General features: G+C 39.4%; 1 protein-coding gene across 4 annotated transcripts in view; it reads left to right on the forward strand.

The window, feature by feature from the left end:
- The first annotated feature begins 1,248 nt into the window (after window positions 1-1,248).
- Window positions 1,249-20,114, forward strand: part of TBC1D31 (TBC1 domain family member 31) — a 39,965-nt gene continuing 21,099 nt past the window's right edge. For 3 of the 4 annotated variants that reach the window (XM_081111318.1, XM_081111319.1, XM_081111320.1), the window contains exons 1-7: window positions 1,372-1,490; window positions 5,226-5,372; window positions 9,181-9,296; window positions 12,746-12,924; window positions 15,990-16,141; window positions 17,499-17,658; window positions 19,860-20,060. In XM_081111318.1, the coding sequence (XP_080967444.1) occupies window positions 1,414-1,490; window positions 5,226-5,372; window positions 9,181-9,296; window positions 12,746-12,924; window positions 15,990-16,141; window positions 17,499-17,658; window positions 19,860-20,060 (1,032 nt within the window). In that variant the 5' untranslated portion in view covers window positions 1,372-1,413. Of the gene's footprint in view, window positions 1,491-5,225; window positions 5,373-9,180; window positions 9,297-12,745; window positions 12,925-15,989; window positions 16,142-17,498; window positions 17,659-19,859; window positions 20,061-20,114 lie in introns of all 4 variants that reach the window. The other variant, XM_081111317.1, reaches the window with a different exon arrangement.

Genomic DNA, 20,114 nt, shown 5'->3' on the forward strand with positions numbered 1-20,114 from the left:
GGAACCTTGGCTTCCTCCATCACTGGAGCAAGCAAGCCTCCTACTCACTTCAGCTGCGTGGCTGCCGGCCGCCATCTTGGTTGGCGGTTAATTTGCATATCATCCTGATTAGCCAATGGGAAGTGTAGTGAAGGTATGGTGAATTACCCTTTTTGTCTTTTATTAGATAGGAGATATATATATATATATAGTATTTGCTAGTATAATGAAGTTAGTGATCTTAAAATGAGGCGATCATTCTGAATTATCCAGGTGGGCCATAAATCAAATTATAGAAAAGCAAAGGGAGATTTGAGACAGACAGAATAGGAAAAGAGAAGGTGATGTGAAGATGGAGGCAGAGAATGAAGTGCTGTGGTCACAAGATCAAAAGTCAGCAACCACCAGAAGCTGGAAAAGGCAAGGAATGGAATTTTCTCTAGAGCCTCAGGCTGGAGAGGTCTTGCCAACACCTGATTTCAGACTCTGGCCTCCAGAACCATGAGAGAATAAATTTCTGTTTTCTTAGCCACCAAAGTTGTGATAATTTATTACTCCAACCTCAGGAAACCAATACATGACCTCATAGAATACTACAACTGGGAATAATAGTACTGCCAACATTGTAGGTTTGCTATGAAGATTAAATGAATTCCGTGAGTTAATATTCATAAAGCACTTGGCAGGGTGTTTGTTACCTTGTACGCACTATTGAAGTGCTTAGTGAATTTTTATAAAAAAGAACTGAGGTCAATGGTTGATGATGACATCATGTGATTTCTGGTTCATGTGGGCTGGACACCATAATATTGGAGCCTCCTGTTAGATTACAGAATTGAAAACATAATCATGACGCGGTGAAAAGGTTGAGAAGAGTGGACTCTACAAAGATTCTTTTGAGCCCAAATGTTCAATAAAAAGAACCCTTCAATTCTCTATATTTGAGTCCTTGGTTCTCTACTAGTTGTCTCTACAACCCCTTAATCCCTAAATGCAATATAGAACAGAATGTAGGAACCACAGGAGAAAATCACTTCTATTGCCTCCGTTGGAGCCTAAAATTCCGTGAGGACCCCAGAATGCAGAATTCCCATGCCTATTCCTCGCGCCTATGTCACACCTGCAGAAAACTACGATTCCCAGAAGGCCTCGGTTCCCCGGGGACGGACCTCGAAAGGGGCGGAGTCTAAAAGGTCGTTGGCCTGTTCCACCGTCCGAAGCGGGAAGGCTTGCCGGGCAGAGTTGGGAAGGAAACCGCCTTCCGATTGGCTGCACGTACAAGGCCGGCGTCCTGCGCGTGGCTGGCCCTGGCAGAGGGAGATCCTGGCCATCGCGGGCTGGCGCTCAAACTTCCCGGGCCTAGAGCGCGGGGCCTGCCGGGAAAGCGCCGGACGGTTGTCACCTGCCGGCTGGCAGCCGCGGGTGGGCTCCGACATGCAGAGCACAGACCTGGGCAACAAGGAGAGCGGCAAGATATGGCACCGCAAGCCATCCCCGGCCTCTCGGGACGGGTAAACGCCGAGGCGGGAGGGCACCGGCTGTGCAGGGGGTGGGGGCCGGCGAGGGGCGGGTCCTCGCTTTTGGGGAGGCGTTGGAGGGGCTGTTAGAGAGGATCGCTGCAAGGGGTGCAGGGGGCCAGGGGGAGGTTCGGGTTCTGGCTCTGATCGGCCCGGGATGCCTGGCTTGGGTGACTTCAGGAGGTGCCGATAGCCTGAGTTGCGGACACCCCTTCCCGGTCCGGGGGCCAGGGTGCGATCAGGATTAGCCTGGGGCCGGAGACAGGTAGTCCTCGGAAACACGCGGGAGCATTTGCGCTCCTGGTGATGCCAGGACTCGGCCTGCCTAAATCTCCATAGCAGCCTATGGTGTTCCTGGTAGATGCTCAGTAAGACTCCGTTAGCTACTGCAGCTGGACAAGAACTCCAGATGCGGGCGAAGGAGAACAGTGCATTTCCACCCCTTGCAAATGCCGAGGTTGGTCCATCCTTCAATCCCTGCCTGCGTTCAGGCAAGCATTCATTCATCAGCTCTTTAGTGAGCACCTACGATGTGCCAAGCTTCCAAGCGCTGAGACTGTAATAGAACAAACAAACGCCCGGTTCTCTGGAGTTTACATTTTAGCTTGTTGTAGGGGTGGTGGTTCCACAATGCAGGTCAGCCTTCCAGTAAGGCCAGCGCTTCTGCTTCTGGTCCTCTTTTCTTAATAGACTTCTTCTTGTTGTTGTTCTTGTTGTTGTTGTTGTTGTTCTCCCCGTCTCCCTCCCCTTCCTCCTCCTCCTCCAGTTTAGGTTCACAGCAAAATTGAGAGGAAGGTACAGATTTCCCACATACCGCCTGCCCCCACACATGCAAAGCCTTCCCAATATCCATATCCCCCACCAGAGTGGTACATTTGTTGCAATGGATAAGCCTACATTGACACATCATTGTCACCCAGAGTCCACAGTTTACATTAAGATTCACTCTGGGTGTTGTACATTCTATGGGTTTGGACAAGTGTGTAAGGACATGTGTCCACCATCATAATACCGTACAGAATATTCTCACTGCCCTGAAAATCCTCTGTGCTCTGCCCATTTGTCCCTCCCCTGCCAGCCCCGCTTTGCATTCTGTTCCTAAATATCTGTCCTGTTTAAGGCTCAGCCTCTCCTGTGTGATTGTCATGGTAGCCTTTGCCCCAAAGTGATGCCATGTTGGTTCCAGTTGCCACACTGGTCGACCTTCTTGCTTCTAATTCCCTAGGATTTCCCGGACTGTGTTTCATCACTTGAGTTTGCGTTTCAGTGTGCTTCTTGTTCTTGTCATTTTTCTGTTGATCGTTGGGCTGCTCCTCTACAAATCAACAGACTTTTAAGTGCCAGCTCTGCATGCCCGGAGCAGCACAGTGCTAGTCGCTGTACCAGCAGCTTGTTTGGTTTCTGGTTCCTATCAGTCCCCTAACAGTGCTGCTGCCCCTCCAACTCCATTGAATAAAATGTTTTGTCCAGCGTTGGGATTCTGTAGTAGGAATTTTCTTTGTAAATACCACCCCTACTTCTGACGTTTTGTAAATATTCTAAACTTTATTGCGAACCCACAATAATTCTCTTTTTTTGCCGTCATAAAACATCGAGATATATGTGCAAGATTCCAAAAATGAAAGAAACAAGTTTGTGTGCAAATGTCCTTATTTGCTTCTTCCACTAAAATAGCTTTTTTTTTGTTTGTTAAAATCCTTCATTATGGTGTTGAGAAAGCAGGGAGCACTGACTGTGGGGTCACATGGACTTCAGTTGAAATAAATATCCATTTACTAGCTCTGTGACCTTGGGCAAATTAATCCCTACGGCTGTAAGAGAAGATAATCATACTTACCAGACAGGGTTGTCGTTAGGTGTTATGAAGACTTTAAAATAGTGTCCCCTGCATCCTTGTGTTGAGAATATATTTAATGTTTTTATTTTGTTTAAGGACGTAGGACCTCTATCAGGCAACCTGTGAGCAATGAGACAGTTTTGCTAAAATAAATATTAGTAGGTGTGATTTATATGAAAAATTAGAAGGAGAGAATGCTGCTATTAATTGTGACTATATTTAGTTGGTAAGGTTGTAATCATTTTTATGTATGTATTAGTGTTTTTCTGTGTTTTCCATATTTTGAACAATGATCGTGTAATTTTATAATCCAAACACATAATAAATGTTATAGAATGAAGACTGGAGGCAAAAGTCATTTGCTCTGTCTGAGTTTAATTGCCTGAGAACATTTTAATGTGATTATTTGTCATTTCGATACGTTTATTTCTCCCCTCTCCCTCTGAGGATATCAGAGAAAAACCAAAGTTGGGCAGTCGTTAAGATGGTAAAAACAGATTTTATTCAGGACTATTGCAATAGTGGAAAAGAGACCTCAGTACAGAACTGGTCTGCATTCTGAATACAGCCGGGCAAGTCGGAATTTACAACCAAGGAACAGGGTGGGGGTCAAACAGTGGATGGAAAATTATTAGGAGAAAGCATCTGGGGAAAGGAGTTCTGGCTAAACCGACCTATCAGGATTCTGGCTGGAGACAGGCCAGGGTGGTAAGACGTCCCCTGGGAGACTGAAGATGAGGAACAAGATCACATATCAAGGATGATGGGATGTTGAGGATAGGGGATTCTGATTAACCTGACTGAGCAGCGTTCTTGCTAAAATTAGATTTTATAAGGAAGTGCACAGATGGGGCCTGCTAGAAGGTCAGGAGCCTGACTAAAGCTTGGTCAAACACAGACAGACTCTTTCTCAGGGACTAGATAAAAGTGAGCATTAAAAGAATGTTGCTGTTTCACCCAATGAGTCTGAAAAGCCCTTTTTAGATAAACTGAAGAACATGTTTAATGCACTTAATTCAATATAGTATTTTTTAATGAAGTGATACTGAGGAAAATAGATGTCTCTAATATTAAATTTCAAAAATGTCCCCAGAGTCAAATTTTCGTGATATGAAAACTATTATTGCAATAAAGAATGTGACTATTCTTGTTCATGACCTGAATATACATACATATTTTAAGGAGTTATTTTGTGCTGTAAGTTTTAAATAGCTTACTTTTTAGTAGATACATGCTTTTGCTCTCTCTCAAAAAAAGTAACTTTAGGCCAATATAGCTGAAAATAAAACTCAAGGACACTTTCACTTTGGAACACTATGTCAGAAAAACAAAATCTCATTAGGATATCTTAAACTTGGAATATTGAATTGAAATTTTTCTTCTATATGGTAGCTTGTGGTTTATATAAAACTCATTGTTTTTATCTTGTCTGTTGCTTACTGTAACAATTTAAATCCAAAATCCATTCTCCTTTATCCTGTTGTTGTCTGTCAGTCCCAATTTATAAATCTGTTGCGTTGTGCATCTATTTTTTAAATGTGTCTTTACCACTACTAACCTGAAAGTTCCATGAGGGCAGTACCCATGTCTATCGATTACTCCTAGTTCCTGGCTTATTCAGTGCATGACACATAGTGATTTGTCAGGTGTTTGATGACTAAATGAACAATAGCTACTTTGATGAGTAACTTTCTGAACCGTTTTTCAGAAATCATTGTAGGATTGCTTCTAGTAGAGGAGAAACAGCAGCAATAGTAGGAGAGGGGAGAATGGGTAGGCAAACAACTTCAAAATTATTGAATTATGCCATAAAAGCCATATTTTTCATAATAACAAGTAATGCCTGGCATAGAATTTAATGTGTGTGTGTGTGTGTTTGGTATTTTTTGCAGAATTATAGTGAACATCATTCATACCACTTCTGATTACCTTCCCAAAGTTCTGCGATTTTTGAATGTGGCTTTTGATAGCTCAGGTGATTGCTTAATTGCTGGGGATCATCAAGGAAATATCTATGGTTTTGACTTGCCTGGAAACAGGTGAGTGATACTTTTGATATTTGCCTTATTTAATGTTATTAATTCACTGACTTTTGGTACCTGCTATTACTTATTCATCCAGGAAGATTTATTAAGTTCTTAGTGTGTTTCAGATGCCTTGAAAAGCACTCTCTTAATGCTGATGGAAGAAAGTGGGGAAGGAGAGAAAGATAATACGGTCATACTAGTATGTTTGAGAGAATTAAATAAAGTTCTGGTTTTAACAGTATCTCTAGTAGTTTGTTTTTCCTTAAATTTAAAGATTTATTATTGCCAATTTGTCAGTAAAGGTCTTGTACTTCATTCAGCAATTTAGAAAAAACACAGTTTCTTTGTACATTGTTGTCAGAATGCTAGATCTAGGGATTTTAAAGAATTGATCCTCCTCTTCCTCTTCTTCTCTCCCTTTGCAATTAAGTGAGACTCATCAAGGGAGGCATTCATGCAGTGGGGGCAGGTGGGAGGGAGACCTGCGCTGCCCAGCCAGAGCCAGAAGGTGTCTGCATGGGTGGCGGGGCAATCGTGAGAAAGATAGGGGCGTTGATCAAATGAGTACGTACATTGAGGATAATGGGGGCCAGGTTTCTAATTCTTGGAAAGGAAGGAAACTAGAATGAGTCTGTGGTACTGGATTGCAATTTGATATGTCTGTGCGAACTCTGGTTTTGAATATATAGAGATATAGAAATAAATAGAGGTGTGTGACGAGCAAATGAGTGAATAATATATGCATATACTTCCTAGCTTTGTCCGTTCATGGGACCTGAGAGCAACAACAGCCTCGCCGGCTTACAAAGAACATGCTCAGTTCTTCTTTTCTAAACGCCACATCTGCTGAAAGGATTCGGGGATTCTTGCAGAAATGACCACTTTCAGGATGGAGGCGGGCAAAGTACAAGATGATCCTGGAACTTTTTGTAGCTAGAAAGAAGGAATGTTTCAAAAATAATGGGAATGTTTCATGAAGACATAAATGTCAGCTTGAAGGAGTTCCCTCAGGCCATATTGTAAACAATTTGAGTATTAAAATAAATAATGATAGTAATGGATCATAACTCATTGAATAAAATAGAAATCCAGGCATTTGTGCTGCACGCAACAGTTTAATGAGAGCAGATATTTGCATAGTCAGAAAGTACTTCCCACAAAATATTTATTAATTTCAGAGGGGAAGGGGTAATTTTACAGTGAAGAAGCCTGCCAAGCACCACCTGATCAAATGATTACAGTTAAGTGAATAGTGGGACAAATCAAAACGTGTGTGCTACCTGATAAGGCACAGTAAAGAGCGTACAGTGTCACCTCTGTGCTATTCCGTTCCAAGGCCGTGTAACCGGAATCTAATCTGTTGGATCACCAGGCCAAGGTAATTGAAGGGCATTGTATTACAAGACTGGCCTGTAATCTTCACAGGGGTCAAGGCCATGACAGTTGTGGAAAGACTGAAGAGCTATTCCGGACAGAGGGAGGCTAGACCCATGACAAGTAAGGGCATGGATCTGAACTGGTCCTTTTGTTGTAAAGGACATTACGGGGACAACTGGCAAATTGAATGGGGTCTGAGGATTAGATGGTGGTAACATATAAATGTAGTTTTCTGGTTTTGATGGTTGTATTGTGATCACACAGGAGAATTTCCTTGTTTGTAGGAAACATGCTCTCAGTAACTTATTTGCAAAAAGTTCAAGAAAAGAAGAGATCGTATGTGATTTATTTATCTGTGGCTTACTAGATAGAAGTCTGTTATTCATGTTTCTCCTCATTACCAAAAATGCAATGGTTACAGTTCTCCCACCCTTTACTCTTGCCTAACCTACCCTGCCAATTCCCGGACTTAAATCAATACAACTGTCTCTCCTTTGCTCCCATTGCTAAATGAAATAAAAATAATTGTTGCTTGGCTGCATTACAGAATAATGAATATTTCATTTGCTTCTCTTGTTATTTACTTCTCCCATCCTTTTCTGAGTATTTGTTTTTGTTGTTGTTGTTGCTAATCCTCAATGGAGGATATTTTTCCATTGATTTTTAGAGTGGAAGGTAGGGGGAGAGACAGAGAGAGAGAAACATCAATGTGTCTGACACATTGATTGGTTGCCTCCTCCATGGCAGGTCACACACAGGGTATTGAGGCACGTACCCTTGACCGGTATCGAACCTGGGACCCTTCAGTCCACAGGCCGACACTCTATCCACTGAGCCAAACAGCGTAGAGCAGCCTCTCAGGCTTTCAAACCTTTATCAATTTCCTTGTGTTGGACCCTATTCTTATTTTGACTGCTGCCTTCAAGCTTCCCTTCCTCCTCCCCTACGGCAGCCTCAAATATATCTGAAAGTTCAGCCATCTGTACCTCTTTGCCACTTTATTCATAAAAGTAGGTGATCCTGATTTCTTCCAGGGCTAATCTCTGTCTTCTATAGCCACCCCTGGGTCAGGAGGTCCTCTCTTTTATTTTGTCCACGTCCCTGTTCTCTCTAAATATTTGCAGCAGAGCAGAGGAGTAAGTGGCAGAGCTGAGTTCTGGCCTGATTCTAAAATCCACTACGCTGGGCTTCCTCACAACCTTCCTAATTGCCTAATCCAGTGGTTGCTACAATTTTTCTTTTATTAAATGCTCTTGTCTTCCCTCCTCCCTGAAATGTTTTTTCTTATGCTTCAGGGTACAACATTTTCATGATTTTTCTACCTCTTTATTTTTTTTCCCTGTTTTGCTGACTCTTCTTCCCTTTATTGTCGTGCTACTTTGGGATCTGGCCTTGGCCTGCTTCCTTCCATATTCCAGGTTCCTCTTTGATAATCTCACTACCCCCAAGCCTCCGGGTTCACTCAGCTGCCATGTGAATGCTGGTAACCCAGATCTGCTTCTGCCACCACTGGGTAGCTTCCAGTCTGGCTGCCATGCAGCCACTGGCCGCATGGAGCTCTTGAGCCCCGGAGAGGTGGCTAGTCCAAATTAAGATGTGCTGTTAGTGTAAAATATGCACTGGGTTTTAAGACTTAGGATGAAAAAAAAATGTAAAATATCTCATTAATTTTTATTGAATTAAGTAAAATATATTAAGATTAATTTGACTGTTTCTTTTTACTTTTTTAATGTGGCACCTAGAAAATTTTAAATTATACATGTGGCCTGCATTATATTTCTTTTGGACAAAGCAGCTCTAAATGTTTTGCAAGGGCCTAATCAACCCAGTGGTTTAATTTCCACATGTTTAAAATCCAACCTATTTTTCCTGTCCCCAAACTTGTTCATCTTTTGCCCAAGCTTGAAAAATGTATTTTTTTGTAGATTAAACTCTAGCTTTGTGCCAAGTACTCTGCTAAGCACTTAACGTATTATTTCATTTAGTCGTTGTATAGTTAATCATCACGATAGCCTTATGAGATATCTTCTCATCTTCATGTACGCGTGAAGAATCCCTGCTTTCTCCCTCGTCACCATGTTAGGGGGTCACTGTGCCTCTCTCCACTTGACTTCTGACACCTCTTTTGCTTGTTCTTTCACTTTATACTCATAACTCTGGTTGAGATTTTCTGTAGCGGCTTTCTCAGTGAGCACTTCTTCCTTGTCCCTCGGTCCATGTGCCATTGCTGCCAGGATCATCTTTCTAAAAGACATGCCTGATCATGATTCTGCTGGCTTCCCACTCTGTAAGTAAGAGCCAGATTCCTTTCCATGGCATTTAGCTCTCTTCTTAATCTATTTTTGGCCTGGGTTTCATTTTCTTCATCTCTAAGGACTCCTCCAACATAAAATTGATGGTTATTGGAAGAATTTCTGATACTAATGCAGTCATCTCTTAATAGGTTTAATCTTGTTCAGCGAACAGCACAAGCTTGCACAGCTCTGGCCTTTAATCTTCATAGGAAGTCTGAATTCCTTGTGGCGTTAGCTGATTATTCTATTAAATGTTTCGATACAGGTAAGAAGTCCTCCTATTTGTCTTTTGAAGCAGGGTGAAATATAGACTGGAGTCCTGCAAGGGGTCTGTGGGAGCAGTCCCCAAAAGCCATCCCTCACTAGCCACAAGTTCAGGGGCTCCAGGGCCATCCTCTCATCAGATCAGCTGGCTGTATACTCAGGGTTTCCCACAAGTACCCTCTGGCTTGATAATTCACTAGGATGATTCACAGAACTCAGGAAAGCACTATGCTTAGGATTATAGTTTTAATGTAGCAAAAGGATAGAAATTAGACCCAGCCAATGAAAGAAACATAGGGTAGAATCTGAGAAGGTCCCATTGTCCTCCAGGACACATTACGCTCTCAGCTTCTATGTGCGGCCATCCCCACTGAGTATTGCCAAACCAAGAAATTCACCCAAGCTTTGATGTCCAGAGTTTATATTGAGGCTTCATTGTGTAGGCATGATTGATTGGGTTATTGCCCTCCGGGATGAACTCGGTTTTCATCCTTTCATCCTCTCTATGGAGGTCAGGCTGCTATGTGGCCCAAAGTCCCAACCTTCTAATCACTCACATGGTTGGTCTTCTGGTATGGCCGACCTCCACTTTGAGGTTCTCTCCTTAGCATAAACTATCAGCTGTTGTCTGAAGAACATAGACATTCCTATGGGTGGGGAAGTCCCAGGGGTTTAGAGGGTGCCTCCCCAGAGCCTGGATAAAGACTATACCTCCCTTTGAAGGCCAAATTCCAGATACACAGAACAGAATAATACTTTTTAAATATAACCTATGTATTTTATACAACATTTTTTATAGAGTGTAGAGTTCTATAAACTGAACCTCTTATTCTTACTAAGAAAAAAAGGTATCTCAACTGTATTTTTTCTTGTTATTAAAGTAATTGATGTGTTATGTTTAAAACAATATATAAACTATAATAATAATAATAGTACTAATAGTGCTAGCTGACACTCAGTGTTTACTCTTTGTTCTATGACTTGATACATGTTAATTAATTTTAATCATCATAATAACCCACAAAGATGAATACTTCTTATCCACATTTTGCAAATGAGGAAATGAGGCACAGAAGTAACTTGGCCCAGGCGCCACAGTTTCTAAATGGAAGAGCCAGGATTCCCAATCTGGTAGTCTAGCTGCAGGGTCCCTGTTCTTCATCACTGCTACATGTGCTAGAGCAGCGGTTCTCAACCTGTGGGTCGCGACCCCTTTAGGGGTCGCCTAAGACCATCCTGCGTATCAGATATTTACATTACGATTCATAACAGTAGCAACATTACAGTTATGAAGTAGCAACAAAAATAATTTTATGGTTGGGTCACAACATGAGGAACTGTATTTAAAGGGCCAGAAGGTTGAGAACCACTGTGCTAGAGAAAAAGCAACGGTCTTCAGTGATGCCCAGAGACACAGGGATTTTGTAATGTGACCTATCTTTCCAAGTCTGTTTTCATGCATATACCTTTTCTACATTCTAACAGACATGATCATCTATCTATATTGTTTTGTGCAATCATTTTCTTACCTCAAAAATTCATACGTATATTTGACATCATTACCAAATATTCTATCTACTCTGTTGATATTTGCACAACCAGAATTATTTAACCTATTACCTATTGATGGACTTTAAACTGTTCCCAATTTTTGGTATGACCAACACTGCTGTCACAGAAATTCTGAAAAACTAAGTCTTTATGCTTCTGTGCGATTGCTTTCCTTATATTCCACTCTGTTCTTCTGTCTTAGTTCCATCTTTTTATAGTTTCTTCTGTCTTATTAATACCCTCCCTCCCCCATGAGGCCCCTTTGTTAAATATTGTCTTTACCTCTCCAACTACCTCCCTCTGTCTTCACTACCAAGTCCTGCATCTTTGAAGCGTCCATCAGTGGATTCTGATTCTTGCTCCCCCAACTCCATGCTACTGAGACTTCTCTCTCCAAGGTCATGAGTAACTTCTTATTGTTTAAATCCTCTTTAAACTCTCATTCTACTTCTCAGTGGCATTCAACACTTTGGATGACTTTAAGAGTCTTAGTTTTCGTACTGTCTTTGGTTTTTCTCCTGCCTTTCTGGTAGCTTCTATAGTAGTCTCTCCCCTGACTTCTTATACTAGTAGCAGCTCCTAGACTTTGGATTTTTGACTCAATTAAAAACAAAAAGTAGAAGAACCCACAGAGGTTGTCAACTTTTAGTTTTGCTAATTGACATTAGAAAAATCATAACTTCATAAAACAAAGGTGTTTTTTTTTAACAAAAAGAAACTTAGAAGGATATAATACTAGATTAAAAAGTAGTACTTTAAATTTAGCTTTCTGAAAAAGTCATTATTCTTATTTGTCTCATTCACTGAAGATTAGTGAAAAATTGACCATTAATGCCAGACTTTTTAGACTGGAGCTCAGAAACCACTGTTCTCTCCCTAAGGGTTTATCTGTTCCGCTGTCTTTAGTTTTGACATACTTTTGTGCCTTAATGTTTCCCAGATTTACATTTTTTTAAAAATCTTTATTGTTGAAAGTATTACAAATGTCCCCTTTTTTGTCCCCATTGTCCCCCCCTCCCCCCTCAGACTTTCATCTTGCTTTCTATTTTCCTCATATCCATCTTTCTGGAGGGAAAAAAAGCCTGATTAAAAGATGCTTACCATAGAAAACTTGGAGACACAAAAATGTAAAGAGTAAATAAAGATCACTTATGATTTTACTACCCTCTGATAATTATCATGAACAGTTTTTGACTGTTTTCTCTGCTTGTATGTCACACACGCATGCACATGTGCACACACATGTGCCTCAGAATCAATTTTGCAAATCAAATTCATTATCTCTTCTCCCCACACTGCTAAATCTGTTCCTCCTTATGTATTTCTCACGTTAGTTAGAAGTATCACCATCTGTTTACATAACTAAACCAGGACCACTGGAGTCTTAACTCCTCTTTCATCCATTTGACATCCATTTGATCACAAAGTCCTTTGATTTTTCTCCTTCATAGCTCTTGAATTTGTCCTTTCTGTATCACCACATTCTTAGTGTAGACTCTCCTTATCTCCTTCCTGGGTGGTTACAGCAGCAAATAAATTAGTCGTTTTGTCTAATCTCTTATTCTTTCTAATAGAGCCACTAGGTGCCTCAAAATGCTCTTCCTAAAACACAGCTCAGTTATAACACTCTCTATCATGAGAATATTCCTCACAAGAGAAAGCCCGAGCTCCCTAGCACACTGAAGGCTTTTCCTAAACCCTTTTGGCCTCATCCCCATGCCTCCATGATACATATACATGTTACTAACATGTCCTATAGTGAGTTTTATTAACGAGATACAGGCTTCCATGTTTGTAGAGATTAATGGAGGTGCCTCATAATACCTAGTCATCAGTTGGATTAGTTTTTGGATGATATATAGTGTTTTATCTGTATAACCATTTTACTTTTTACCACAGTCACCAAGGAGCTGGTTAGCTGGATGAGAGGACATGAATCATCTGTGTTTTCAATCTCTGTGCATGCATCAGGAAAGTATGCCATCACTACTTCTTCTGATACAGCACAGCTCTGGGACTTGGATACCTTTCAGAGAAAAAGAAAGCTGAATATTCTCCAGTCTGTGGGTATACAAAAGGTCAGTGAGGGGGAACATCTTGGTCTATTGTGTTTCTCAGGCTAGTTTCTTGGCCAACAGTATTTATAGATGATTCAAGAATAATGATGCATTTGTCCCACATACCAGTGTTTTCGTAACTCAACAACAAGCAAAGCAAAGTGGCCTATAGAATTGAAGATGCTGCCTATGGCTGCAGCTTATTACTTACTGAGCTTTTTCTCTTATTTAAAAAAATTATTATTATAGTATATAACTTCAATTTTAGCAAGCTGATAGTTTTTATTTAGCTGATTGGTTTTTATGCTTGTCAAGAGATGACACTATCTAAATAGTGGCATGATTCATTAGGAACAATTTTATAATCATTAAACTCTGGCAATTAAAATCACAGATCTAGTAATGAATAATCATGTAGGCAATAATTTATCACAGCTATTCCCCTAAAATAGCAGCTGATGCTCATTAACTTTTAAGCTTTTGCTTCTCTCAGGAATAAATTTATTACTTTTCTAGAAAAATGTTGCTAATTATAATAAAAATTTTGTCACTTGTTTTTACGTATTGTATGAATTTATTTATATATTGTCACATTTTTTGACATTGGTTTTGAAACCATCTTTTAATGCATCCATTATAGAGTACACTGTATTCGTTACAGATTCTTTTTATATGGCCCTTATACTATAAATGCCTTCCTGAATCTTTTGGCAAGAGATCTCCCAGAGGTTGTCTTTGACAAAGTGAGCCAAAGACAAAAAAAAAGTGAGGAGCTGGATCAGGCAGGGGCAGTAGTTGAGTCATCATTTTTATTACGTCTTGTTAACATCAATCCCGAGTAGGCTTTTTTATTTAACCAGTATTTTCCATAGTGCATTATTATGTATATGTGTATTATCGTGTGTTTTTTAGCACTGTTTATTATTGGAAAAAGATACTATTATATGTATATGAGAAAAACAGAGTTTATGACAATAGCCTGCAATTTTTGTTGAGAAAATTATGGCTTACAATTCCCTGAAATCCTTGTATAATATTACTATTAGAATCACTTCTTAACTGTATGTATATAATAAGCTGGGTGACAGTAACACAAATTAGAGCCAAGGTTGCAGAAGTATTTCAGAAAGAGCCTTATTAACCCACTATTTTTTGTAACACTGGGGAAAGCCACCGTAGTTTTGGTGTTTGATTTTCCTCTGGACAGTCATTCTGGCTTGCTGTCTGTCATGACTGTGACAATAGCCATATCCAGATTCTAAATCACTGATGGCAAACCTTTTGAGCTCTGCGTGCCAGCATTTTGAAAACCCTAACTTAACTCTGGTGTCGTGTCACGTATAGAAATTTTTTGATATTTGCAGCCATAGTAAAACAAAGACTTATATTTTTGATATTTATTTTATATATTATATTTAAATGCCATTTAACAAAGAAAAATCAACCAAAAAAATGAGTTCGCATGTCACCTCTGACACATGTGTCATAGGTTCACCATCATTGTTCTAAATACTCAAGAGATACTCCAATCCACTGTTAAAAGACACTGAAAATTTCACCTCCAAAGAATGCAGCATTCCAAGAGAAACAGGCTTCCTTCTGACACTGGTAACATTGCAAAAGTGTGTGACAAACAAACCAGGGATTGGAATGAGAGGCCACGACTTCTTAAAGGTGCTCTGCTGCCTCATTGAGTCCTATTCCTCTTTTTCTAGCACAGAAACAGTCATATATTTAAAAATAATAATAAAGCTTTAAACACACAGCTGTAGAAACAGTGACAAAATGTGTTCAAATATAAAGTGTTATAATAACGTATATAGTTAAGGAGGCTCTTCTAGATTGGAATCAAAGAATAAATAGCTGGAGATGTAACCAAGGTTCAAACCATGTCAAATGTTTCAAGCCATTTGAGGGGGTTTATTTTGAGAGGTTGGGCAGGAATATTTTGTCCTTAATGCATTGGTTTCTTCCATTTTCTTTCCTTACTTTCCTTCCTTCCTTCCCTCTTTTCGTGTGTTTTACAGAGATGACACACAAAATTATATTTGAGGCCATTGCAACTCATGAGAAATTAGTAAAATTATATTTTCAACTTTGCTATCAATTTTAGTCTTACTTGTCCATTAAATAAATTGAATCTCTAAAAAAATATGATCATGTATTTGTTTTCCACTTTTTTACATTTTTTATAAGTAATGCTCAATAAACATTTATCTTACAGCACTTTGCTGATTCCCCCCCTACCAAAGGATTAACTCTTAGAAACAGATTGACTAGTTCAGAAGAGATATGTATTTTTAAGGCTGTTGAGATTTGCTGTACAGTATTTTTTTTTTAAATATATTTTATTGCTTTTTTACAGAGAGGAAGGGAGAGAGACAGAGAGTTAGAATCATCGATGAGAGAGAAACATCGATCAGCTGCCTCCTGCACATCTCCTACTGGGGATATGCCCGCAACCAAGGTACATGCCCTTGACCGGAATCGAACCTGGGACCTTTCAGTCCGCAGGCCGACGCTCTGTCCACTGAGCCAAACCGGTTTCAGCTGTACAGTATTTTTAACCAGTTTTGACTACCAGCAGCAGTGTGTGACCGTGCCCTTTTCCAATGCTTCCACCATTTATTACCTTTAACATTTATCAGTAGTTAGTATTTAATATAGTGCTTATATAAGTATATAGTTTGTAAATATAATACACATGTGAGTATATGTATAGTTGTGTATACATATATGTGGGTATTATTTTTAAGTAAATTTGATTCACATAAAATGGTATCTTGTTATTTTCATTTGAATCTTTACTAAGGTTAAATATTTTTAAATTGCTACTTAGTATTTTTATGAATTGCCTAGTCATTATAGTCACCTATTTTTTATTTAAAGGATTTTACCTTTTCTTTTTAGTTTATAATGGTATGTGAAATATCAGTATTATCCCCTTTCATATATTGTGAATGTATTTTTCTCTAGTTCAAGAAAAAATAATTTTTAAAAAGAATGTTTGGCTAATTGTATAATTTTAAATTTAAGGAGGGCTATACGATCCTTATATGACCATGACTTTTTTCCTCCATCTTTAGGTTTTCTTTCTCCCATTAAGTAATACCATCCTCAGCTGCTTTAAAGATAATTCCATCTTCGCCTGGGAATGTGATACACTTTTTTGCAAATATCAATTGCCAGCTCCCCCCGAAAGCTCTAGCATACTGTACAAAGTGTTTGCTGTGACCAGGTAATGTGTTTGCTGTGACCAGGTAATGTGTTTGCTGTGACCAGGTAATGTGCATTTTAAGACACTGAGAGTTTCTAAGAAATTTAACTTTCAGTAAAGTTTTATAAATTTCCATTCAGTATCTTACTTCAAACTTAGATTTGCCTATAGAACTTGTTTTACTTTATTGTGGAAAATTTCCAATACACATAAAAATATGAAAGTACATGGAGTCCTAATTACAATACTTTCATTAGCTATAATCATCATCAGCTAATAGGCACTTTTTTAAAAATCTATAACTCCACCTACTGCTTCTCTACTGCATTGTCTTAAAGCAAAGCCCAAGCATATCATTTCAGCCATAAATATTTCAATGTGTATTTTTAAAGGATAAGGGCGCTTTTTGAATAACTATAGTCAGGCGCAGCTCTCTTCCTTCCCCAGCTCTGCACGCCACTCACTGCACGGTTCTTTACAGAATTGCTCAGCTGAGATCAGGCTCATTTATTTGTTTGCTTGCCTTCCTCTAGACCAGGGGTGGGGAATGTCCAGCCCGCGGGCCATATAAGGCCTTCGAAATCATTTGGTCTGTCCCTGCCAAGGCATTAGGGGTGAGTTAAAGAAATGTTTGACCAAAGATAGCAGGCTCATTTTAAGTTGATAATTTTGTATGGCCCTTGAATGATGTTATAAATATCCAAATGGCCCTTGGCAGGAAAAGGTTCCCCACCCCTCCTCTAAACTGAAAATCCCCTAAGATTAGGGTCTTACATGTCTGTTCACTCCTGTGTCCCTGGCATCTGGCATGAGACCTGGCTGATAGTGGACACTACAAGCCGGTGAATGAATGAGCAGCAACCTTGCAAATCAATACAGCTCATTCTTTTTATACTTTATAAACATAAAGTAGCTTTGTTTGAGCAGGAAAATGTTTGGGGGTTTTGGTTTTTCATATAGCAATGCTATACCAATTCTGTATAGTCATATGTGAAATGTAGAAAGTGGGATAGTGGAAACTGACTTGCGAGTATGAGATAAAATCTAAATGTTACTCCAAAACCCCCAATTAAGTCATCAAACAAATCTTTGTTAAGCTGGTTTCTTAGCACAATAGGTAAAAAAAAATATGTGTACTATAAACATGAGCTTTCCCAATGGTTGTCACTGGGTGCATGGGACTGTGTAAATTAATAAGATTAAGAATTAATTTCCTTAGAGGCACTAGCCACATGTAAGTTCTCAGTCACATGTGGCTCGTAGTGACCATATTGGACAGCGTGGATACAGAACCTTCCCATCATCATTTGGGTCATATGGGACAGTGCCACTGTGAACAATTCAGCTCGTTTTACTTTCTCGCCTTTTTATTATCTAGAGATGGCCGAGTGTTGGCCGCTGGAGGCAAATCAAACCATCTTCATTTGTGGTGCTTAGAAGCAAAACAGCTATTTAGAATTATCCAGATGCCTACTAAAGTTCGAGCCATTCGCCACCTAGAGTTTCTTCCTGATAGTTTTGATGCTGGTTCTAACCAGGTTGGTAACATAACCCAGGACATTCTCCGTGTTGAGAAGGATCATACCAGTTTCTGAACTGTGATAGCCCTCTCATTTAAGTACAGGGTACTTGTACCCTGATTGTTACAAGGACTTGACATTGCTAATCTATTGTTGAGAAGAGTCTAAAATTGAAAAAGAATTTTTTAATCTTAGGTTTCGTATGTTACTGGCAATGTACTCTTTTTCTAAAGGGTAGCTTTTCATTTATTTTTCCTAAGATCAGTGTATTTTAATTTCATGCCTTACTTCATAGTCTACAGGATGCTTTCACGTGTTATTTTTTATTTGAGCCTTAAATTCTTTGAGCATGGGCAAGGAAGTATTCTCACCATTCTACAGATTATGACACTAAAGCATAGAAACTTAAATGACCTATCAACACTCCTGTTGATTGTAATGATTAAAGGTGAGACTAGAGCTACAGTGTTCTCACTTTGTTGAACAGTGTTTTATCTCCCATAATTGCTCACCTCAATCCTATGAAACATGTTTCTTTGCATCTTGCCTTAGTATACAGAGAGCTTTTCCCACCCCACCCCCAACACACATCTTTTTTCTTTTTACTAGTTGAGTATAGTCTGACCTTAACTTTTAAAAAAAATTATTAAAAATTTTGAATTACAGTTTACATTCAATATTATGTTGTATTAGTTTCAGTTATATAGCATAATGGTTAGACAACCATATGCTCTCCAAAGCATTCCCCCCAATATTTCCAGTACCCAACGGGCACCATAGATGGCTATTATAATATTATTGACTATATACCTCCTATGCTGTACTTTACATTCCTGTCACTATTTTGTAACTTCCATTAACTCTTTTTGTTTTAAATTGATTATCTTGGGTCTTACACTTTAACAAATTTTTGTATATGCCCATGATGTGTGTGTGTATGTATATGTATTGTGTGTATATGTTTATTATATCTATCTTCAATTTTTAAAATTTTTGTTATTGTTGACAGTATTACAGATGCCCCCTGTTTTCTCCCCACTTCCCCCCTCTATCCAGCTTCACCCTTAAGTTTTTTAATAGGTAATACAGTCACATGGTTGTAAACATAAATATATATATAGGCAGACAGTGAAATCTCTTACTCCTCCCTCTCTCCCAGTTGCCCAGTTATTGACTCTCCATACCCACTGTTGTTAGTCTTCCGTTTTCCCCCCTTTTTCTATAGCTGTGCACCTTGCTTTTCTTCACTTAATTTATCTTGAAGATAATTCTTTATCACTGCAGAACTTCATATTTTATAGTGTTCCACAATTTTTTAACCAGTCTTATTAGTGGGCACTTTTTTTTTTAGTTCTTTTCTTTTACAAATAATACTTCACTGAATACCTTTTTGCACGCAACATCCACACAGCCTGTCTGTAGGACAAAATCCCAGAATTGAAATAGTGGTATCGGGTGTATGTTCTGTAAATGTGATGGGTGCCCTCGGGAGAGGTGGCATCAGCTGTGAATGAGGGGTTTCCTACAACCTGACCAACAGAGGACATGCTTTTTAGATTGTTACCTCCAAACTGTGGTCTTCCATAGTTGCTTACTCATTTCTAGTATGTTTTTAATTTTGCAAAATATGAGTTAAAATTTTATTTACCTTTAAAAGACTAGTTCTCCTCTTACCTCTCCACTATTCTTGCAACTCAGAAACTTTCTACGTTCCCCAAATGTTAGTTATAGCAGCTGAAAGCACGTCGACCTGGGATCCTCACTGAGAGTCACAGGTGCGGGAGCAGCAGGATGGATGTTAGCTTTGATCAGACTGTGGGGACAGTGAGGAATACACAGGTTCACCCGCCTCACTTCCCACAGCCAGTGTGGAGACCAAAGTGAAGAACTGTCTCATCTCCTGTGTTCTCTCTGTAGGGATTAGGGGCGGTCTCATGCCTGCCTGTGGGAAGGGGGGATTCGGAGGTGACCTTTCTATAAAGTTCCCCAGGGTGGGCTCTGGCTTGTTCCGAGGAAAGCCAGGCTTCTCTGGACCTGAATAGGCAAATCTCCATGAACCAGAATTGGAGATTTGAAAATATATACGGTCCACTGCGAATATGATCTCCAACTGTCCTTGTCTCAAAAAAAATACATATATAAGTATGCACACGTACATACAGGTGTGTATAGTTTGGCTTTCAGACTTTTGACTTGACTTGGTTTCTCTCTACTGTTAGGCTCTTGGAGTCCTAAGTCAAGATGGTATTATGAGATTCATCAATATACAGACTTGTAAACTTCTCTTTGAAATCGGGAGCCTTGACGAAGGAATCAGCTCATCGGTAATTAGCCCACATGGACGGTACATTGCATGTGTTATGGAAAATGGAAGTCTGAACATATATTCAGTTCAAGCTTTAACACAAGAAATAAATAAGGTATGTTATCAAGTAAATAATATCAATATTTTTAATATGATTTTTTTTCTTGAT

This window comes from Myotis nattereri (assembly GCF_964212035.1).
Source record: "Myotis nattereri genome assembly, chromosome: 17".
In the NCBI taxonomy this organism is placed as follows: domain Eukaryota; kingdom Metazoa; phylum Chordata; class Mammalia; order Chiroptera; family Vespertilionidae; genus Myotis; species Myotis nattereri.